Raw genomic sequence first — 18,372 nt, 5'->3', positions numbered from 1 at the left:
ATAGAAAGTTAATAACGAACAAACGTTCATTAAATATGTATTATACATACAAGGAAAGTTCAACCTCTTCTAGATATTGAACCCATGATTTCTAATTAAGCTACTACTAGCATTGATATCCATATCACTAACATAAGGAAATGGAGACAGAAGAAGCACTAGATAACAAAACTATCTTTGTAGACTTTATTGCTAATTGGCGCCTGCCTGATGAAGGCATCGGTTAGAGCAGAATCGCCAAGAAAAGAAGCCACCAAAAGATGCAAAGCCTGCAATAAGGAACAACACGAGAATCATCACCATTGAAATGGACAAAGGTGCAGTGAAAGTGGCAAGACTAGATCGCATCCGATGGCCAGAATCAGAAAGACAACAAAAAGTACGATAACTCACCTCCTTTTTGCCAACCTGAACAGTTTCCTCCTTTATGTCGTTCGAGGGAACCTTCAATTTTTTCAAAACATAAAGGCCAAAGACAGGAGATATAGGCTTTGTGGCTGATCAGTTCGTCAGTTACCATGAATACTGAAGATCCTCTCGAAAACCTCTGAGATATAGGCTTCACTGCATTCGAAGGGATGAGGGACTTATCAGTAGTCGAAATATAACTGATGAATGCACCCCGGAAAGAAGTATCCTTCGCATGTTTAACTAGCAGACCAAATAGAAGAGCCAAGAAGCTGAAGAGTAAATTTAAAAAAAATTCTCCCCTGCCACATGTTTAACATGCCATTTCCCGAATTAAACATCAATTACTCCCTCTGCCTTCGTGGCCCAACAGAGTAGAATTTTCTACTCTCCTATTCCAACTCCCTTTGTCTACCTCGTCTTGCACATTATTTTTTGTTTTATTGTCTCTATAAAAAAAATTACATAAAATATTACCGTGATTTCACCGTAACTATAGGAGAGAAGGGAAGAGGAGAGAATCCTCCTCCTGACCCGACCTTGATCTCCAACACTCTCGGCGTTGTTACACTAGTGATGTGTGTCAAAACAATCGAAAAGAAAAAAAAAAAAGCGCTACACATGCCACATTCTCGTAATAAAATATATGTAAAAATAAGGCCTTTTGGCTGAAATAATTTAATTTCAGCTCATAATTGCTTAACTGATCAGTTTCGGGCATGTTTGGTATCCTATTTGAAAGTTTTTTATCATTTCTCAAAATTTTTCTTGAAAATAATTTTCTTTAAAACTAAAAAACTTAATTGGTTTACAATTTAAAATTTTTAAATCTTACGACTTTAAACAGAGAGATCTAAAAAGAAATGGTTGCAAGAGAGGGAGAAAGAAGAGAGAGGCGGAAAGAAAGTAAGGTTGATTGAATGAAAGAGAAATAAGAGAGGATCAAACGAGATAGAGAGGAAGATGAGTAAGAGAAATAACCGAGAGAATGAAAAGAGCGGATTGGAGGAAAGACGAAAAAGGTAAAAAAAAAAAAAAGAGGAGAGAGAAAGAAGAAAAGAGAGATAGTTTTGGAGTGAGAGGGGAGGAGAGAGAAAAAAGAAAGGAGTGATTTTAAGTTTAAAAACTCACTTTTTATATTTTTAGAGAATATATTATATTTTTTTAGTTAATCTTGAGTTTAGTTTTTGAAAATAACTATATCAAACAACTTCTTAAAACCTAAAACTTGAAAATTATTTTTGAATTTAAAATTAAGATTCAAGTAAAGTACTAAACATATCGTTGTTTTTTTATTTTTATCGACTGATATATCCTTGTTATTTCATAGAAATTTGTTCGATAGCCGAAATTTGACTCGGATGAATTCATTAATTGAGATTTGATTTTAGCAAAATAAAATAAAAATAAAAATTTAGAGAACAAAAGAAAAAATATAAATAAAAGGAATATAACATGGCCTCAAACAAGTACTCAAGCATACACTTGTTTTTTGACAGAAAAAAAAAAAAATTACACACTTGTTTTATAAGCACCGTGGTCTTCTTGCGCCGGTCTTCCGTTCGCCATTAGCATCTCTCTTGTGCCGAGAGACTTTTTGCGTTTCTCTACCAATCCGCGCCAACTGTAACTTTTTCACACTCGATTTACTCGTCACGCGCAACAATTTCGTTCATGAAAGCCCTAAGATTTATTCAATTTTTCCATTTTTTTACAGGTTTAAGCTGGGCTAGGGTTTTAGGGTCGCGAATCGGATTGGCAGACCGTAGAGAATCTCCAAGGTACCGAAATTCTCTTACTTTAACATGTTTGGCTGCTGAGAAAGTTTGGGAATAGAAATTTGGGAAGGAAAAGTTTAAATCTTTTGATATAATTGTTGTATTTAATCAGTTTGGACTTGGGAAAGTTGAAACCGCACTCATCTGAATCTGAAAACGAACGAAAAACTTGATTTGATTATATTATAAGCCTGCCTTGTTCTTCGCATCGGAAGGTTTGGGATTCTCGTTGTCTTTGTTTTAATGTGATTTTCTGGTTATTACCAAATGCTAATCGACTGATGGGTACATTTTGGATTTTCATGTATCCACTTGCATATCACTGGCTGTGTTCCCTGTTTTGTAAAAATGGCAAATTGCTTTAATGAGTTTGGTCAGTTTATTATGATTTGTTTTATAATTTTGAACCAAGTAATGCTGATGGAAAAATGAATGGTTCTTTATCTTCACCAAGGGCTCAATTTTTTTGCTCATTTGGGTTGATAGCATTGATGCACTAGGACTTGAAGCTGAATTGATAGGGCAGCATGGGATTTGATAATGAGTGCATATTGAACATCCAGTCTCTTGCCGGAGAGTACTTTTGTCCGGTTTGTCGTCTGCTTGTTTACCCAAATGAAGCACTACAGTCGCAATGTACTCATCTGTATTGCAAGCCATGTTTGACATACGTTGTGAGCACCACCCAGGCTTGCCCATATGACGGCTACTTAGTGACAGAAGCAGATGCCAAGGTCCTTCCTTATACAACCTTGGTTGTAGCAAAACCTTTATTCCTTGCTGTCTATTTATTGATAAACCTTGACACTAATTAATGCAGCCACTCACGGAGTCAAATAAGGCCCTCTCTGATACCATTGGCAAAATACTAGTTCATTGCTTATTTCACAGGAGCGGATGCACATGGCAAGGACCATTATCTGAGTGCACACCTCATTGTTCTGGATGTGCCTTTGGCAATTCTCCTGTAGTATGCAACCGGTGTGGAGTCCAAATTGTGCATCGTCACGTGCAGGAACATGCACAAACATGTCCCGTAAGTATTTTCGTTTGTTTTTTTGTTTTAATTTTCAATCCTTTGACTATCAGACTTAGTTGGTTTTTATGGTTATCTTTCAATAACAGGGTGTGCAGCCTCAAGCGCAGCAGGCAGAGGGTGCTCTACACACTTCAGCTTCTGGCACATCAGCAGCTACTGCTGATCAAACCCAGGCTGCAATTCAAACAGGAACAACTACATCTCAGGCCCCGGTTTCTCAAACTATAAGTGCCACTGCACCTGGATCTGATCCAAATCAGAAAGCAAACTCAAGTTCTCAAGCTCAAGTGGCCGTGCCGACTGCTGATCAATGGTACCAGCAGCAGCAACAATATCAACAGTACTACCAGCAGTACCCTGGATATGACCCATATCAACAGCAATATCAGAACTACTATCCCTATCAACAGCCAGCAGTTCCACTACAACAGCAGGCTCAGCCACCATATGGGACCATCCAGAATCAACCTCAGACATACTTGCAACCTCAGCCCCAAACTCAACCTCCGCCACAGCCCCAAACTCAACCTCTGCCACAGCCCCAAACTCAACCTATGCTACAGCCCCAAATTTCTCAAGCTCAAACTCAACCCCAAATTCAGCTTCCAAATGGCCAGGCTCCTGTTGTGGCTCAAACGCAAAATCACGTACAAGCCAACCAACAGCAGCAACTCCACCCGACAGTGCAGACTTACCCAGCAGCTCATGGGCAGACACAGCCATATTTCCAAGCTCCATCTCAGTCACAGCCTCATTCTCAACAGGTGCAAGTGCTTCCGTATCAGCAGCCCCAAATTCAGCAACATACCCAGGCCCATCTTCAACCGCAGCACCATCCCCTTTCTCAACCCCAATCTCAGTCACAAACTCAGCAACAGGCACAGGTTCAACACCATCCCCAACTTCACCCTTCTCAGCCCATGAATGTTGCTGTCCAGCCTCAGGCACAGCATCCACCATCTCATCCTGTGTCTGGCAATAACTCATATCCTCAACCTCACCTTCACCAACCAGTGCAACACAATATGTACGTGCAATCTCAAGGTGTGCCTCACTCTCAGTTGCAGACTCCTGTTCAAATGCAGAATCAGTTCCCTCAACAACCCCCACTCATGCGTCCGCCTTCATCTCATACAACAATTCCAAACCAGCAGCAGCCAGCTTTGTTGCCTTCAGCCGGTCAAGTCCAAAATATCAATCCTGCACAGCAGCAGCCAGTTCCCTCTTATGCTCAGCAACCTGGAAATTCAGTCTACCAGCGCCCTATTATGCAAGCAGTTCAACAACCGATGCCTCAGCAGTATTTCCACCATCAGCCATATGTACAGCAGCAACCATCTACACAGTTACGTCCCCAGAGCCAATCTCATCCATTCCCTCAACATATTCATGCCTCTACACAGTCTCAGCAGAACATTGCATTGTCTCAGGGCATTCAACATACTCAGTCTAATCTTGTCGGAAGACCTATGATGCCAAGTCATGGAGTACAACCTCAGCCTTACGGACAAACTGCTGTTCAGGTGAGGCCAATACATTCTTCTGTAAACCATCCATCTACAAATCAGAATAATATGGTCAGATCAAACAACCCAGTGCAATCTGGAGCAAACTCGAGACCAACTATGTCTGAGAGGCAAGCGGAGAAAGAATCTGAGTCATCAGGTCAGAATGTTGCACATGATGCCGAATTTAAATCTGTGAAATCTGAGATGGGTATGAAGTCCGTTGATGATGAGCATAAACCTACTGGTGAAGTTAAACCTAATCAGGGGGATACATCTTTCAAGGAGATTCCAGAGTCTAGGGGCTTGCCGGGGCCAGATCCAGATTTACATGCACTTGATAATGGAGACTCTGTAAATATCCCAATGTTGAAGGAAGAGGGTGTGGATAGTGCTATGGAGCACTCAAGTAACGGTAAATTGGGTGAAGTAGCTGAGGGCGCACAAGAAATCCCATCGGAAGAAGCTCAACTTCATGAAGAACAGGGTCGAAGGTTGCAGAAGAATGCTAGTGGCATTCTGCAGCCTTCCAATGTACAAGTACAAGCTGGCGGGGGTTCTCAAGCTGTATCTACTTCAGTTCCAACCGTTCAAGTACAAGCTGGTGGCTCTACACAACCTTCACATCTTGGACCAATACATCATGGACCTACCCTACTCTCCCAAAGGCCTGGTGCACCTCCGCATCATACACAGGGGCCTGGGCACCCCTTGGCTCATTTAAGACCTCAGGGACCTGCACATGTACCTGGACAGCCTTTTCATCCATCTGAGCATTTGCAACCACCTGGTCCCAACCCGGGTTTTGGACCATCCTCTGGAAGGGGAGGTCAGTATGGTCCTCAAGGTGTACCACCTCCTTCCCATACAGGGGCTCCCAGGATGCAAGGTGAACCTGTTGGAGGCCCTCCATTTAGTGGAATGGTGGCACCATGTGGCCCTGAAGGTCATAGGAGTTACCAGCGGCCTGCCTTTCAGATTGATCAAGGAGCAATTGGACAGCCATCTGGTATCCCCCCAAATATGTTGAGAATGAATGGAACTCCAGGCCTTGACTCCTCATCAGTTCATGGGTTGAGGGATGAAAGGTTCAAGGCTTTTCCGGACGAACAAATGAATCCCTTCCCAGTAGATCCAACTTATCGTGGAATTGACCGGGTAGCGTTTGAAGACGATCTCAAGCAATTCCCTAGGCCTTCGTATCTGGATTCTGATCCTGTTTCTAAATTTGGGAATTATTCATCAAGGCCCTTTGATAAGGGACCTCATGGGCTCAAGTATGATATGGGTCTGAATACAGATCCTGCTGCTGGAGATAGTGGGAGAATGGAGCCTTCTCACGGTCATCCAGATTTTGTTGGACGACGCCATGTGGATGTTTTGGCTCCCCGAAGCCCAGTTAGAGATTACCCTGCTATCCCATCTCATGGGTTTAGAGGCTATGGCCCTGATGATTTTGATAGAAGAGACTTTCATCGATTTGGTGATCCACATGGAAATTCATTCCACGAGGGTAGGCTTTCTAATTTTCCTGGTCATTTTCGACGGGGTGAGTTTGAGGGTCCTGGTAATATGCGAATTGTTGATGGGCACCCTGGTCATCTTCGGAGGGGAGATCATTTGGGTCCTCAGAATGTGCATAATCATTTGCATTTGCGAGAACCTATGGGTTTTGGTGATCGTCATCCACGGTTTGGAGACATGACTGGGCCTGGGAACTTTGAATCATTTCGAGGCAAGAGGACAAGCCGTCCACGTCTTGGTGAGCCTGGATTTAGGAGCAGCTTTTCACTTCAGAGATTTCCAACTGATGGAGCTTACACAGTTAAGTATTACTTCAAGTATCTGTGTGTGTTAAGTGATGCTCTTCTGTTCTCATATTACTACAGCTTCCATTCTGATATTCTATTGTATTTGATTTTTAGTTCAATTTTTGATGCTGTTGATATCTTCAGGGAGATCTAGAGTCTTTTGATCACTCAAGGAAAAGGAAACCAGCTAGTATGGGATGGTGCCGGATATGTAAAGTTGATTGTGAAACAGTTGAAGGTTTGGACTTGCATTCACAAACAAGGGAACACCAGAAGATGGCTATGGATATGGTGCGAACCATCAAGCAAAATGCCAAAAAGCAGAAACTGTAAGTTCTCTGAGCACATAGTTACTAATTGGCTATTGACCAAAATCATTATCATTATTTTCAAACTGTCTTAAAAAGTCTGATGCTTCCTTCTGTTCTTTTTTCTTCATTTTGTAGAACCTCTGGTGATCAGTCCGTGGTAGAGGATGAAAATAAGTCAAAAAATCCAGCTTTGAAGCCCGGGGAGAAAAGCATTGATGGATGATTGTGTGCTGCAATGTGGATCTCTTTGGTTGCATTTCACTTGGGGTCTAATTGTTTATTTGGTATTATTGCGTTAGCAATATAGGTGATGCACCCTTCCATGCCTCTTTTTCTAGATTCGGGGTGGTTTATGCTAGTTTTGTCATTTCAGGTTGCTGCCATGTTAATGGAGATGGTATTTGGAACTGGAGTTCAATGGCAGTTAAGTTTGTTGTTTTTGATTCTCAAGTTTTCTACTTTCACTAGGATTGTTTTTCGTTGGCATTGTCATTATCGGTTCAAAAGTGGTATATTGCTATCACTTCCTTTTGCATTTGGTACTATTGAGATGGCATTGGTTTATAGCATTTTCGAATGTATGCTTGACTCTTTTAATCTTATTTATTAAGTTTATTCAACTGCTTCCAGAAAATTATGGTGATCAGCAATGTATTAAGTTTAGTTTTACTGCTCTCAGATATGTATTTATGGTTATAAAATATATCATTGCTAAACATGGACATTTACTTTGAATGTTGAAGCTATAAGCATTTTCCTTTATGCTGTATGTAACTTTGTGAATTTTACATTATCGTCAATTTTGTCACTACGGTCGACAAGAATATCTGTTTTTAAATGTAGGGAGACTGCTGCTGTCTGACTTGCTTCATCATTTCTATTTTAGGCAGAGATAATTTTATGTAATCAACCTGATCCTTGGCCTTCAGTTGGTAGAGATTGGACTGACCACATTAAGCAGATTAGTTATAACTAACATTTCATCGGAATTTTACCCAATTAGTTGGAAGTGTTAAAGTAGTGTGTTCTAAAAGATGAGGATTTCTGCAAAACGAATGAACTTTGTGAGAAATAATTGTCAATCACTAGTACCACAGTAGGCTTCAAAACTAAATATTTGAGGTGTATAGGCTTATAGAAGGCAGTCACTGGAGTACATATTAATATAGATTACACAGAATTTTGCACACTGACTCTTAAGAAAAAGTGAGAGAGTTTAAGGAATTAGGTAGCTTAGAGACCATGAAATCATAAATCCTAGACTTTTCCTTTTTAGTAGCTTTTAGTAGCTAGCAGAGACGGCTTCATGATTTTGCTTGTTGGACTGCAGCATCTATTATATTGTTATCTGTTTTGATGGCTTGCAAATTGACATATACTTGAAGGGTATTTTGTTTTACTGATAAATTAAACAAATGAGACCAATATTAGGTGTACTGGCTGTATGGGTTGGAATGTTGTGAACCTAATTGAACAACTTAGTCTCCACAATTCAGCTGTATATTCTGCAGCTCGGTCGTCATCTGATTGGTCTTGTGCTAATTGGTGTAGCACAGAAGCGGAAGCTACTGTATGTTTGTTTATCCTGCAGGAAACAACATTAAAACAAGAGAGAACAATGAAATTCTTAAAAAGAAAGAGTCCAGTATCTAATTTTCTGGAATAACAGACCTGCATAAAAAGTCTCGTAATGACATATATACTAGGGTTACATCCTTAGCATCCTAGCCTTGATTACTTCAATAACTATTCAATTAGGCCTCCATAAGTTACTTACAAACACGCAAAACTATCATCTGACTATAAATATATAAAAAAATAAAACAACTAGGAGTAGAAGCAATACTATCATCTACAAAGCAACATAAGACATAAAGATTAAACAAGTCAAATAAAAGGTAATCTGAATACCTAAACCAAGGTGGCTAGCCTTTTAATCTTGGAAAGCCTTGTAGATCTTCTCTTGTTAGTTTTACATACGGGGAAAGGCTTGAACCATTTCATAAGTTTGGTTTTTATCTTTATTGCCATTTGTTTTACTACGGACTTGATGATTTTATTCTAACACTGTCATGTTATTTTTAGCTCCTAAGGTCGATTTGTTGTTGATTTTTCTTTTTGGTGGAATTTCTCTTTTTCTATTCTAGATCTTTTCAATTCGACCCGTCATTTTTTGGCAAGAAGACTCCATATGGACTGAAAGTTTAGCGGAAAAAGGTTTACTCTGTCATCTGTTTTTGATGTGGTAAGGTTGTGTTCAATGTACAGATTTTATTTAGTTGTGGCAAAATTAGCTTCTTAGTGTTGATTATATGACCTGCTTACATGTCGGGATTCATCTGCTTCTACATTTTTACGAAGAGTATATTTACATCTTTTGAAGCGCTAGGATAAATCTTAGGAAACCTTAGGAGACATGTAGTCTTGATTACCTTCCATCCACTAGGTATATATTAGATACGAACCTTAAGGGGCCATGGGGCTTACATTTTAAGATGTCTACTTGGATTTTTATGGTTAGGGATCATGATTTATCTAGGACAGTTTGATGGCTAGTTTTATTTATTTATTTATTTATTTTTTATATTATCACCGCCCATGGTGGTTGCGGTTGTGGCCATCGCCCTTGCCGCCCTCAACATGGGTGGGCAGCACCCCAAGCACACCACATCCTTAATGCTTTGTCATATGCGTTCTGTAACAACAAATTCAATTTTGTTTGTATGCTGACTTTTGAATGAATTTTGCAATTACTCACTCTGCTTCAAGTATAGCAATCACTTCCTATCAAATTTCCATGTGCATAGATTCGGGTTCATGTTGATGTTTTGAGGCAGCCTTGCCGGTTGAACTCTATTTTTTTTTTTTTTTTTTATAAATATTTTGGTAGCAATATTTTTATCTATTTCAACAGCTGGTAAGTCGCTCTCTCTCTCTCTCTCTCTCTCTCTCTCTCTCTCACTCACACACACGCACACAAAACACATCCTTTCACCATCACCTACTACTGTAATTTTCTTTAGAAAAGTTCGGGTGGTCGAGGAAGGGAAAAAACCGGTTTTCTTGTTTTCCATCAGAGTTTTGGTCGTGAGAAATGCTAAGGGAACTCTCAAAAGTAGATCTCTCTATGGACTCTCTGCCATCTCATATTTTTAGCATAATGTTTAATAATATTGGCATGGAAATTGACGTTAAACACTGAGGTGTTAGAGAGTCCATCTTTGAGAGAGTTCCCTTATTATTTCTCTTTGGTGGTTTAGGAAGGGAAGAAGTGGCGTTCTTTCGATTGTGAATGCAGTACACCAAATCTTAGTTTTGTTCAACAGTATTACCATAATTTCTATGGATAACTCTGGACATGATTCATGCCATGAAAATTCTTTATAAAATTGCATCTAGTGATATCTGGCGTGTGCTAAAGCATCCCTTGAGCAACTTAAATATTAATGCACAACCTGAGAAGTTTTCGTCGCTTAGGAAATTTATCCTTGTTTTTAAACTCTCCTTGCTATAGATGTTTTAGCCTTTTACATGAACCAAGTTCTGAAATATTTGAATTTGATTGTTTTAGTGTGTTTTGAATATAATCGCGTTTGAACTAATACTAGTCTCGGAAATACGCGTATTTGTTCAAAAATCCATAATGTAGGCTGACGAAGGAACAAGAATAACGCAGGGTTCCAGTTCGAAGAAAAAAGAATACAACATAGTAAGGCGAACGCTTGGATGTTTTTTCGGAGAAAATTGCTAACGAAGTAAAGTGTTTGATAAAGATTGCAGTGTGGTGCAGGGACTGATAGCATGATTGCACAGTGAGACAATGTAGGATGGTTGCTTTGCTTATTGTTTCTCCTAGTGCTACCTTATTCTCAAAGCGTGTCTGTGGGTCTCGCGAAGCTGTAGATCGGAAGGTTATTCGGCGATGGAGGCTCCTTACCTTGCCAACTTAATGCCTTTCGAGGCCTTTGTTTAACTGCGTTATGTTTTGCAATTTTGGGTATGCATGGTTGTAAACGAATGATTGGGTAGGCTAATATTTACGAGAGACGTTTAGTGAATATCACTTCTATTTACTTCTTTTCGTTGTCCTTTTAAGACCGGCTGAAGATTAATAATATTTTATATATGTTTTCTTGTTAAAGAAAAAAAAGAACTGACGAAATAAAAGACGTTATGTTCCGATTTACTTCTATACATAACGAGAGAAAATATTTAAAGTGTGTATTATTATGGGTGGGCACAGTTTGGTCCAATCTGTTTGCTTTGCGTATGCTGTTGTGGCCTTTTGGTTAAATAATATAATGTTATAATTTATATGTAAGTTTCTCTTCACGCGATATTGTATTATTGGACCAGAACATCATGTAACGCTGAATCCTTATACATCATGTAACGCTGAATCCTTATAAGTTTTTCTCGCTATCCAGATATATTTCAGATGTAAAAGTAAAGCTTCTTCATAGTAATCAAACTCAAAACATTTTGACATATGTGAAAGACTTTAAAACATAAAATATCTTACTTACAAATAAAAAAGAATATCATTAGATCGTAATGTTAAATTTATAAGTTGATATTTCTTAGTTGCTTAAAATATCTTTACCAAGCCAAAAATGGTTTTTATCAGTGGTTTAAAAATTGGGGTCAGGATTCGACCGCAAGCAATGCCAGATCACGAATAACCTTTTTACCCCACGGAGCTCGAGGCTGTACAGCCTCACATCACGTGACATCGAACCGGCACCAGATCGGAGAGGGGCAATTCCGTCATTTTCAAATTTCAGGGATCCTGGAATCGTAAATAAACCAGTGGGCCACACCGTATCCAGCTGTATCCCTAATTCTAAAATTCAAAATCTTCGTTTAGGCTCTAAAAATTTAAAACCGTTTCTGCACCCATCAAATTAGGTGGCGCAAATCCAGCCGTTGATTCTCCCTATCCCAGTTGATTTAAACAGCCAATGAAAAATCCGAAAATTAAATAATTAAATAAATTAGTAAAGAGCCGTTGTAGGGTTACAGCTCACTCCCTCTATATATCCGCCCTCTCACTCCCTCGCTGCCCCTCATCCTCGCCGTTCCCCCTCTTTCTCTCTCCAAAACTTCATCTTTCTCTCTCGTTCTTTCTCCCCCTAGATCTCAGCGACTCAACCCTAGAACCGAAAATGCGTGAGATCCTTCACATCCAGGGAGGCCAATGCGGCAACCAGATCGGGGCCAAGTTCTGGGAGGTGGTGTGCGCCGAGCACGGCATCGACTCCACCGGACGCTACCACGGTGACTCCGAGCTCCAGCTTGAGAGGGTTAATGTCTACTACAATGAGGCCAGCGGTGGCCGCTATGTTCCTCGCGCCGTGCTCATGGATCTGGAGCCTGGTACCATGGACAGCATCAGATCTGGGCCTTACGGCCAGATCTTCCGCCCTGACAACTTTGTTTTCGGTCAATCGGGTGCTGGGAACAACTGGGCCAAGGGTCATTACACTGAGGGTGCAGAGTTGATCGATTCCGTTCTCGATGTGGTTCGCAAGGAGGCGGAGAATTGCGACTGCTTGCAAGGTATGTGTGAACTCGGACGAAATCCTAATTGTAATTTGTGAGATTTTGAGATTGGGTATTTCATTTCTGTGTCGATTAAACCCTAGTTTACTGAAATGACGAAACCCTAACTGTATTTTGTGAGATTCTGAGATTAGGGGGTTTACATTTCTGGATCGGTTAAACCCTAATATTGGCTTGTGATTTGGTGGTGCAGGGTTTCAGGTGTGCCATTCGTTGGGAGGTGGTACTGGATCTGGGATGGGAACGCTTCTGATCTCGAAGATCAGGGAGGAGTACCCAGATCGGATGATGATGACGTTCTCTGTGTTCCCATCTCCCAAGGTTTCAGATACTGTTGTGGAGCCTTACAATGCTACTCTTTCGGTTCATCAGCTTGTGGAGAATGCTGATGAGTGCATGGTTCTGGACAATGAGGCCCTCTATGATATTTGCTTCCGCACACTTAAGCTCACCACCCCCAGCTGTAAGTTTGCTCAGATCTATCTTCTTTGTTGTTTGGTTGAATCAATTTTGTGCAAGTGTTTGTATGTTTATAGATCTTGATTTACTCTTAATCTAAATATCAAGTTGTTTGACCATGTTAATTACTCTCTGTTGGATGATTAATTATTACGTGATTTGAATGTCCATCGTGTTTCGCTTTTGAGTTTGTCAGTCATGTGAAGTGTTCGGTGTTTTTCTTATGATTGTTGAGTTGGTTGCCATTCATTTCTTTAGAAAAGTAAGTTTTGGCAATGAATGAAAGTTTGAATGTCTATGTTTAGTTCTGATGTTACGTTTTGTGGTGAGTTATGGTAATTACTGTGAAAGTAAATGAGGTGTCATTTGATTTGGAAGTCGAAAAACGTTTTGGCTAGCAATGAATTATTGAATGTTCTTTGCTTGTACTATCTTTTATACTGTTGCTTTCCAAAAGCATGAATTGATTTCTTGGGAAATGAGGTTTGGTGAGCAATGGATGATTGATTTTTCTGTACTTGTTTATTTTTTACTGTTGGGGTTTGAAGGCGTGATTTGTTGATTATGTGTGGTTGCGATGAAACATATACTAAGTTGAGCTACTATGCTCCTTGATTGATTTCTGCTTCCTCATAGGACTATGATTGCTGATGATGTCTCTGTTTCTTCTTTTATGCTTACAGTTGGTGATTTGAATCATTTGATCTCTGCAACAATGTCTGGAGTTACTTGCTGCCTGAGGTTCCCTGGTCAGCTCAACTCTGATCTGCGCAAGCTTGCTGTTAACCTGATCCCCTTCCCCCGTCTCCACTTTTTCATGGTGGGCTTTGCTCCTCTTACTTCACGTGGCTCTCAGCAGTACCGGGCCCTGACTGTTCCAGAGCTCACTCAGCAAATGTGGGACTCCAAGAACATGATGTGTGCTGCTGATCCCCGACATGGACGTTACCTAACAGCATCAGCCATGTTCCGTGGTAAGATGAGCACGAAGGAAGTTGATGACCAGATGATGAATGTGCAGAACAAGAACTCTTCCTACTTTGTTGAGTGGATCCCCAACAATGTCAAGTCAACTGTCTGTGACATCCCACCAACTGGGCTTAAGATGGCATCGACCTTCATCGGGAACTCTACATCCATCCAGGAGATGTTCAGGAGAGTGAGTGAGCAGTTCACTGCCATGTTCAGGAGGAAGGCTTTCTTGCATTGGTACACCGGTGAAGGCATGGACGAGATGGAGTTCACTGAAGCCGAGAGCAACATGAACGATCTGGTTTCTGAGTACCAGCAGTACCAAGATGCAACAGCCGATGAGGATGAGTATGAGGATGAGCAGCAAGAGTATGAGGAGGAAATGTAATTCTATCGTCAAAGCAGTATCTCGCTTCTTTTAATATCGACTTTCCAGTTTAGTGCGTTTGTGTAGCATGTGAATGAATGAATTTCCGGTTGGGAGAGGGATCAAGGGACAAGTTTTAATATCAACTTCCAGTTGCTGCTTTGTGCTGTAACTTTGCTTATTTTCGACATTATGTATTTGCAGTAGTGAAATATTCGTTTGCTTTCTATCATTGATCTTTTTATTGTCTATCTACTTTCTGTTCTCGGTAGCGTTATCGAACTTCCGGTTATCCCTACTTTCGGTTCCCTTTCTCTATGTTGAGCATCGTCGAATAAGTTGAGTTGCCGATGTTAGAAGAGGTTCAAAGTTCGAATTTACCCTCTTTTACGTTGAGCTCGCAAGGCATATCGACGGCCTTTTCTCATTTACGAGCCATTGATCTCCAAAATATCAAAACTTGAGTTGCACAAGATTTTTTAGCATTTTATTAATTTCGGAATTTATTAATATCTCAAGTACTGTTGTCCTAAAAAATTGCATTTTAATACTTATTTGAATTCAATGGAACTAAAATTCTTACCCTTTTCAAAGTATCCCCTCATATGCTAGTCACTTTACCACTGTTGCAAAAAGCAACATTTTGTATACTTTATATCTTCTCACATGACTGATTACTGTAAGATAGAACATTGTCTACACTAAACACTCCTTTAGTGTAAGAATTTACCTGTAATGCCAAATGTGCGATCAATTGTATCTTAAAATGTTTGATCTCAAGCGGTTGATTTAGTGCAAAGAGACAAAAAGTTTGAAACTGAAACGCAAAAAGCAACATTTTGTATACTTTATATCTTCTCACATGACTGATTACTGTAAGATAGAACATTGTCTACACTAAACACTCCTTTAGTAAGAATTTACTGCAATGCCAAAGGTGCGATCAATTGTGTCTTAAAATGTTTGATCTCAAGGGGTTGATTTAGTGCAAAGAGACAAAAAGTTTGAAACTGAAACCCAAGTTTGAACTCCTATGATTGCATTTATTAGGATCAGCGGCTCTACTTTGGTGTACAAGTTAACCCGAGGACCACAAATATGATGATGATGCCTCCTGTGGTACCAGAATGGCAGAATTGACTGAGAAGGGACCAATCTTCTTCAAAAATAAAAATCTCATAAGTAATAATTTCAAGGAGCAGGGGTCATTTACCAATTCAAGAAAACTCACGAGGTCATTCCGTAAATAACACAAACCTCTCAAACGAGTTCCGCCTCCCCGCAAAAACACAATTTACACAAACGAAGCTCGTTACAGAGAGAAAGGAGAGAGTGAGAAAGCCGAACCGGAAAATGGCGAGCAGTCTCGCAAGCAGAGCATTAACGGATCGAACCGGAAGCCTCTGGAGGCTTACATCGAGCTTCCTTCGAAGCTTCAGCACCGCTTCCCAAAACCCACCCGCCGGCGCCACTTCGCCTTCGGCGTCAAAGAAACCCAAGCGGAAGAAGAAGAAGAACCTGTTCGAGGTGGCCCAGTTTCTGCCCAACTGGGGATTGGGGTACCAAATGGCTAAGACCCACTGGGTGGGCGTCTCTTACCAGATTACAAAAATCAATCTTTACAAGGTATTGGTTGCTACCAAATTTTCCCAGATTTTGTTGGGGGTTTTGCTCTGTTTGGCTACTGGGAAAATGTGGAAAAATGATTACAAAGTTGGGATCTTTCGCCTCGAACTGTTACTGTTATTAGTTGTGGGGATTTCATCCACTTTCCCTTTTTATTGTTACTGTTATTAGGGGTTTAATGGTTTAGGGTTTATGCGGTTTTTAATTTTTCAGGATGGTAGACATGGCAAGGCATGGGGAATCGTTCATAAGGAAGGTCAGTTAACCTTTACATTTCCTTGAATTTGAATTTTTTCTTGTTTGAGTTTCATTTGTATTGGCAGTATAAGGATTTTATGACATTGCTAGCACAAATGATAAATGATAGATAATTGTGATTGTTTTCGATAGCCCAAAAGTCATAGAACCCTGATCTGATTGATATTTGCGTTCTCAAAGTTGTTTGATATCGTTGTTATGTACTCCGGCGATCCAAAACGTGTAACTTTTTTGTTCAGCTTTCATGATTTTGGTTGCATTTGTATATTCCACTTGTGATATCTGGTAAGAATTATACTCGTCATGTTCGTTTGCAAGTGAAACATCCTGAATGGTTGGGAAATAATGCATTATCGAGTTTTTCTATTGAGCGCTCCCCTTGTCATGGTATTTTTATCTGTGACAGTGAACATGCATCCTAGTTTCAGTTATAAGTTACAAGTGAGAAGTATATTAGGGGCATTGACACTCTTTACACCTCCACTATGCGCGTACATATACATATGCAATACCTGTGCACTTGCATGGATCATGTAAGGCTTCCTTTTTGTTAGTCTCGATTCTCTAATTGTTTGTCACTTTTGTTTAGTAATGACTAATTCTTTAGAGTTCTGAGTCAGATTTGTAGTTGTAACACTAATGAAGAACTGTTAAAATAATGTTTGAGCATTTTCTGTGTTAGGTTTGTCGATTTTAAGTTACTCTCTTACATGAAAATGAATATAATTGAATTTGTTTCAGGCTTGCCAGCGGCAGATGCCCCCAAGAAAATAAGCGGAGTCCACAAGCGTGGTTGGAGGTACATTCCAAACTCGAAGACTGAAATTGTTCCAAGTATGACTAAACCTACGGAAAGTGCTCCAGCAGCTGAAGTTCAAGCAGCTTGATACGGTTTCCTCCAATTTTAGGGAATTTAGCCTGATCTGTTATACTTGGATGTTCTTTTTCAGTTACTCAGTTCTATCGTCCATCGGTACAATTTTTTGTTAGACAAGGTAGTGTATTTTTTTTTTTAAATCAGTTTGTTATGATGATCCACTGTAGCATCCTCCCTTGTGCACTGAAACTAGAATAATATCTCGGAACTGCAAAATCGGAATGGAATTGTTATTGGCACTTCAAATTTCTCATTCGACAGCAAAATTTTTATATTTAGAAAGAAAAATACATTTGTAAGGAGTGTAGAATGAGATTTTTGGAGTGCTAATAACACTTCCCAATCAGAAATGGCTTATAAAAAAGGATTGAGCATGTTTGAGTTTGGTTATTGTAATGTTTTCTTTTGTCTGGTTCGGCGCCTGGTCCTGTTTCTTCTTATTGTATGAATGCAATCGGCATGGTATCCGATTTAGGTTTAAAAACTATGCTGCTTGAATTGATGGTTGTATATCATACGGAGCAAGATTTTCATGGCAATATAGGGTTTTATGTGTTGTGTTGCAGTGTCTCTTGTATATGGTGTGAGTGCTTGTTTCTACATTTATGTTTCGTTACAATTGCCAGGGTCCTATCCCGAGTTGGCATACAATACAGCGCCTACAACGCCCCTCACGATTAATTGGTCACTTGACTAACATGTAAGGGGATTATCGTATGATAGGCGCTGTATACAAATGTGGTAAATAATTTTTACAACTGAGATCCCCTTGAAAGATGTCATGAAACCCATTTTGCCCCAAGTCGCTTTTAAGAATTCCGTTGAATTTGTGGGCGTGTCATAAGGAGTAATTTGATCAATGGGTTGGGGGATTCGTGTGACATCCCACATCGTCCAGGGAAGTGATCCTTAAATGTATATTCCTATCCTTACCTAGCACGAGGCCTTTTGGGAGCTCACTGGCTTCGGGTTCCGTAGGAACTCCGAAGTTAAGCGAGAAGAGGGCTAGAGCACTCCCAGGATGGGTGACCCTTTGGGAAGTTGCTCGTGAGTTCCCAAAAACAAAACCGTGAGGGAATGGTAAGCCCAAAGCGGACAATATCGTGCTACGGTGGTGGAGCGGGCCCGGGAAGTGGTTCCACCCGGGCCGGGATGTGACAATTTGGTATCAAAGCCTATCCCCGGCCGGAAATGTGCCGACGAGGACGTCGGGCCCCTAAGGGGGGTGGATTGTGACATCCCACATCGCCCAGGGAAGTGATCCTTAAATGTATATTCCCATCCTTACCTAGCACGAGGCCTTTTGGGAGCTCATTGGCTTCGGGTTCCGTAGGAACTCCGAAGTTAAGCGAGAAGAGGGCTAGAGCACTCCCAGGATGGGTGACCCTCTGGGAAGTTG

General features: G+C 40.4%; 3 protein-coding genes across 3 annotated transcripts; all 3 read left to right on the top strand.

Moving 5' to 3' along the window:
- The first annotated feature begins 1,874 nt into the window (after positions 1–1,874).
- On the top strand, positions 1,875–7,472 carry LOC103963249 (chromatin modification-related protein eaf-1). The gene is made up of 7 exons (XM_009376044.3): positions 1,875–2,034; positions 2,126–2,189; positions 2,673–2,920; positions 3,007–3,222; positions 3,312–6,554; positions 6,686–6,870; positions 6,988–7,472. The coding sequence occupies exons 3-7, from the start codon at positions 2,714–2,716 to the stop codon at positions 7,073–7,075; spliced, it is 3,939 nt and encodes a 1,312-aa protein (XP_009374319.2). The 5' UTR covers positions 1,875–2,034; positions 2,126–2,189; positions 2,673–2,713; the 3' UTR covers positions 7,076–7,472.
- A 4,487-nt stretch (positions 7,473–11,959) lies between these two features.
- Positions 11,960–14,441, top strand: LOC103963250 (tubulin beta chain). The gene is made up of 3 exons (XM_009376045.3): positions 11,960–12,411; positions 12,608–12,877; positions 13,557–14,441. Exons 1-3 carry the CDS (start codon positions 12,018–12,020, stop codon positions 14,231–14,233), a joined length of 1,341 nt encoding a protein of 446 aa, XP_009374320.1. The 5' UTR covers positions 11,960–12,017; the 3' UTR covers positions 14,234–14,441.
- A 991-nt stretch (positions 14,442–15,432) lies between these two features.
- LOC103963252 lies at positions 15,433–17,538 on the top strand. Its single transcript, XM_009376047.2, has 3 exons — positions 15,433–15,838; positions 16,052–16,094; positions 16,838–17,538. Exons 1-3 carry the CDS (start codon positions 15,566–15,568, stop codon positions 16,981–16,983), a joined length of 462 nt encoding a protein of 153 aa, XP_009374322.1. The 5' UTR covers positions 15,433–15,565; the 3' UTR covers positions 16,984–17,538.
- The last annotated feature ends 834 nt before the right edge of the window (positions 17,539–18,372 follow it).

The sequence above is a fragment of a genome, unplaced genomic scaffold, assembly GCF_019419815.1.
Source record: "Pyrus x bretschneideri cultivar Hongxiangsu unplaced genomic scaffold, Pyrus_bretschneideri_v1 Contig5, whole genome shotgun sequence".
In the NCBI taxonomy this organism is placed as follows: Eukaryota; Viridiplantae; Streptophyta; class Magnoliopsida; order Rosales; family Rosaceae; genus Pyrus; species Pyrus x bretschneideri.
This window is presented reverse-complemented; position numbering and strand designations above follow the sequence as displayed.

Bases quoted from the DNA above. Each gene is read 5' to 3' on its own strand.
- LOC103963249 (XM_009376044.3), top strand. From the start codon at position 2,714: ATGGGATTTGATAATGAGTGCATATTGAACATCCAGTCTCTTGCCGGA. The intron at 6,555-6,685 runs GTTAAGTATTAC...TGATATCTTCAG, and splicing joins CAACTGATGGAGCTTACACA to GGAGATCTAGAGTCTTTTGA. The intron at 6,871-6,987 runs GTAAGTTCTCTG...TTCATTTTGTAG, and splicing joins AATGCCAAAAAGCAGAAACT to AACCTCTGGTGATCAGTCCG.
- LOC103963250 (XM_009376045.3), top strand. From the start codon at position 12,018: ATGCGTGAGATCCTTCACATCCAGGGAGGCCAATGCGGCAACCAGATC. The intron at 12,412-12,607 runs GTATGTGTGAAC...TTGGTGGTGCAG, and splicing joins GAATTGCGACTGCTTGCAAG to GGTTTCAGGTGTGCCATTCG. The intron at 12,878-13,556 runs GTAAGTTTGCTC...TTATGCTTACAG, and splicing joins TAAGCTCACCACCCCCAGCT to TTGGTGATTTGAATCATTTG.
- LOC103963252 (XM_009376047.2), top strand. From the start codon at position 15,566: ATGGCGAGCAGTCTCGCAAGCAGAGCATTAACGGATCGAACCGGAAGC. The intron at 15,839-16,051 runs GTATTGGTTGCT...TTAATTTTTCAG, and splicing joins CAAAAATCAATCTTTACAAG to GATGGTAGACATGGCAAGGC. The intron at 16,095-16,837 runs GTCAGTTAACCT...AATTTGTTTCAG, and splicing joins GGGAATCGTTCATAAGGAAG to GCTTGCCAGCGGCAGATGCC.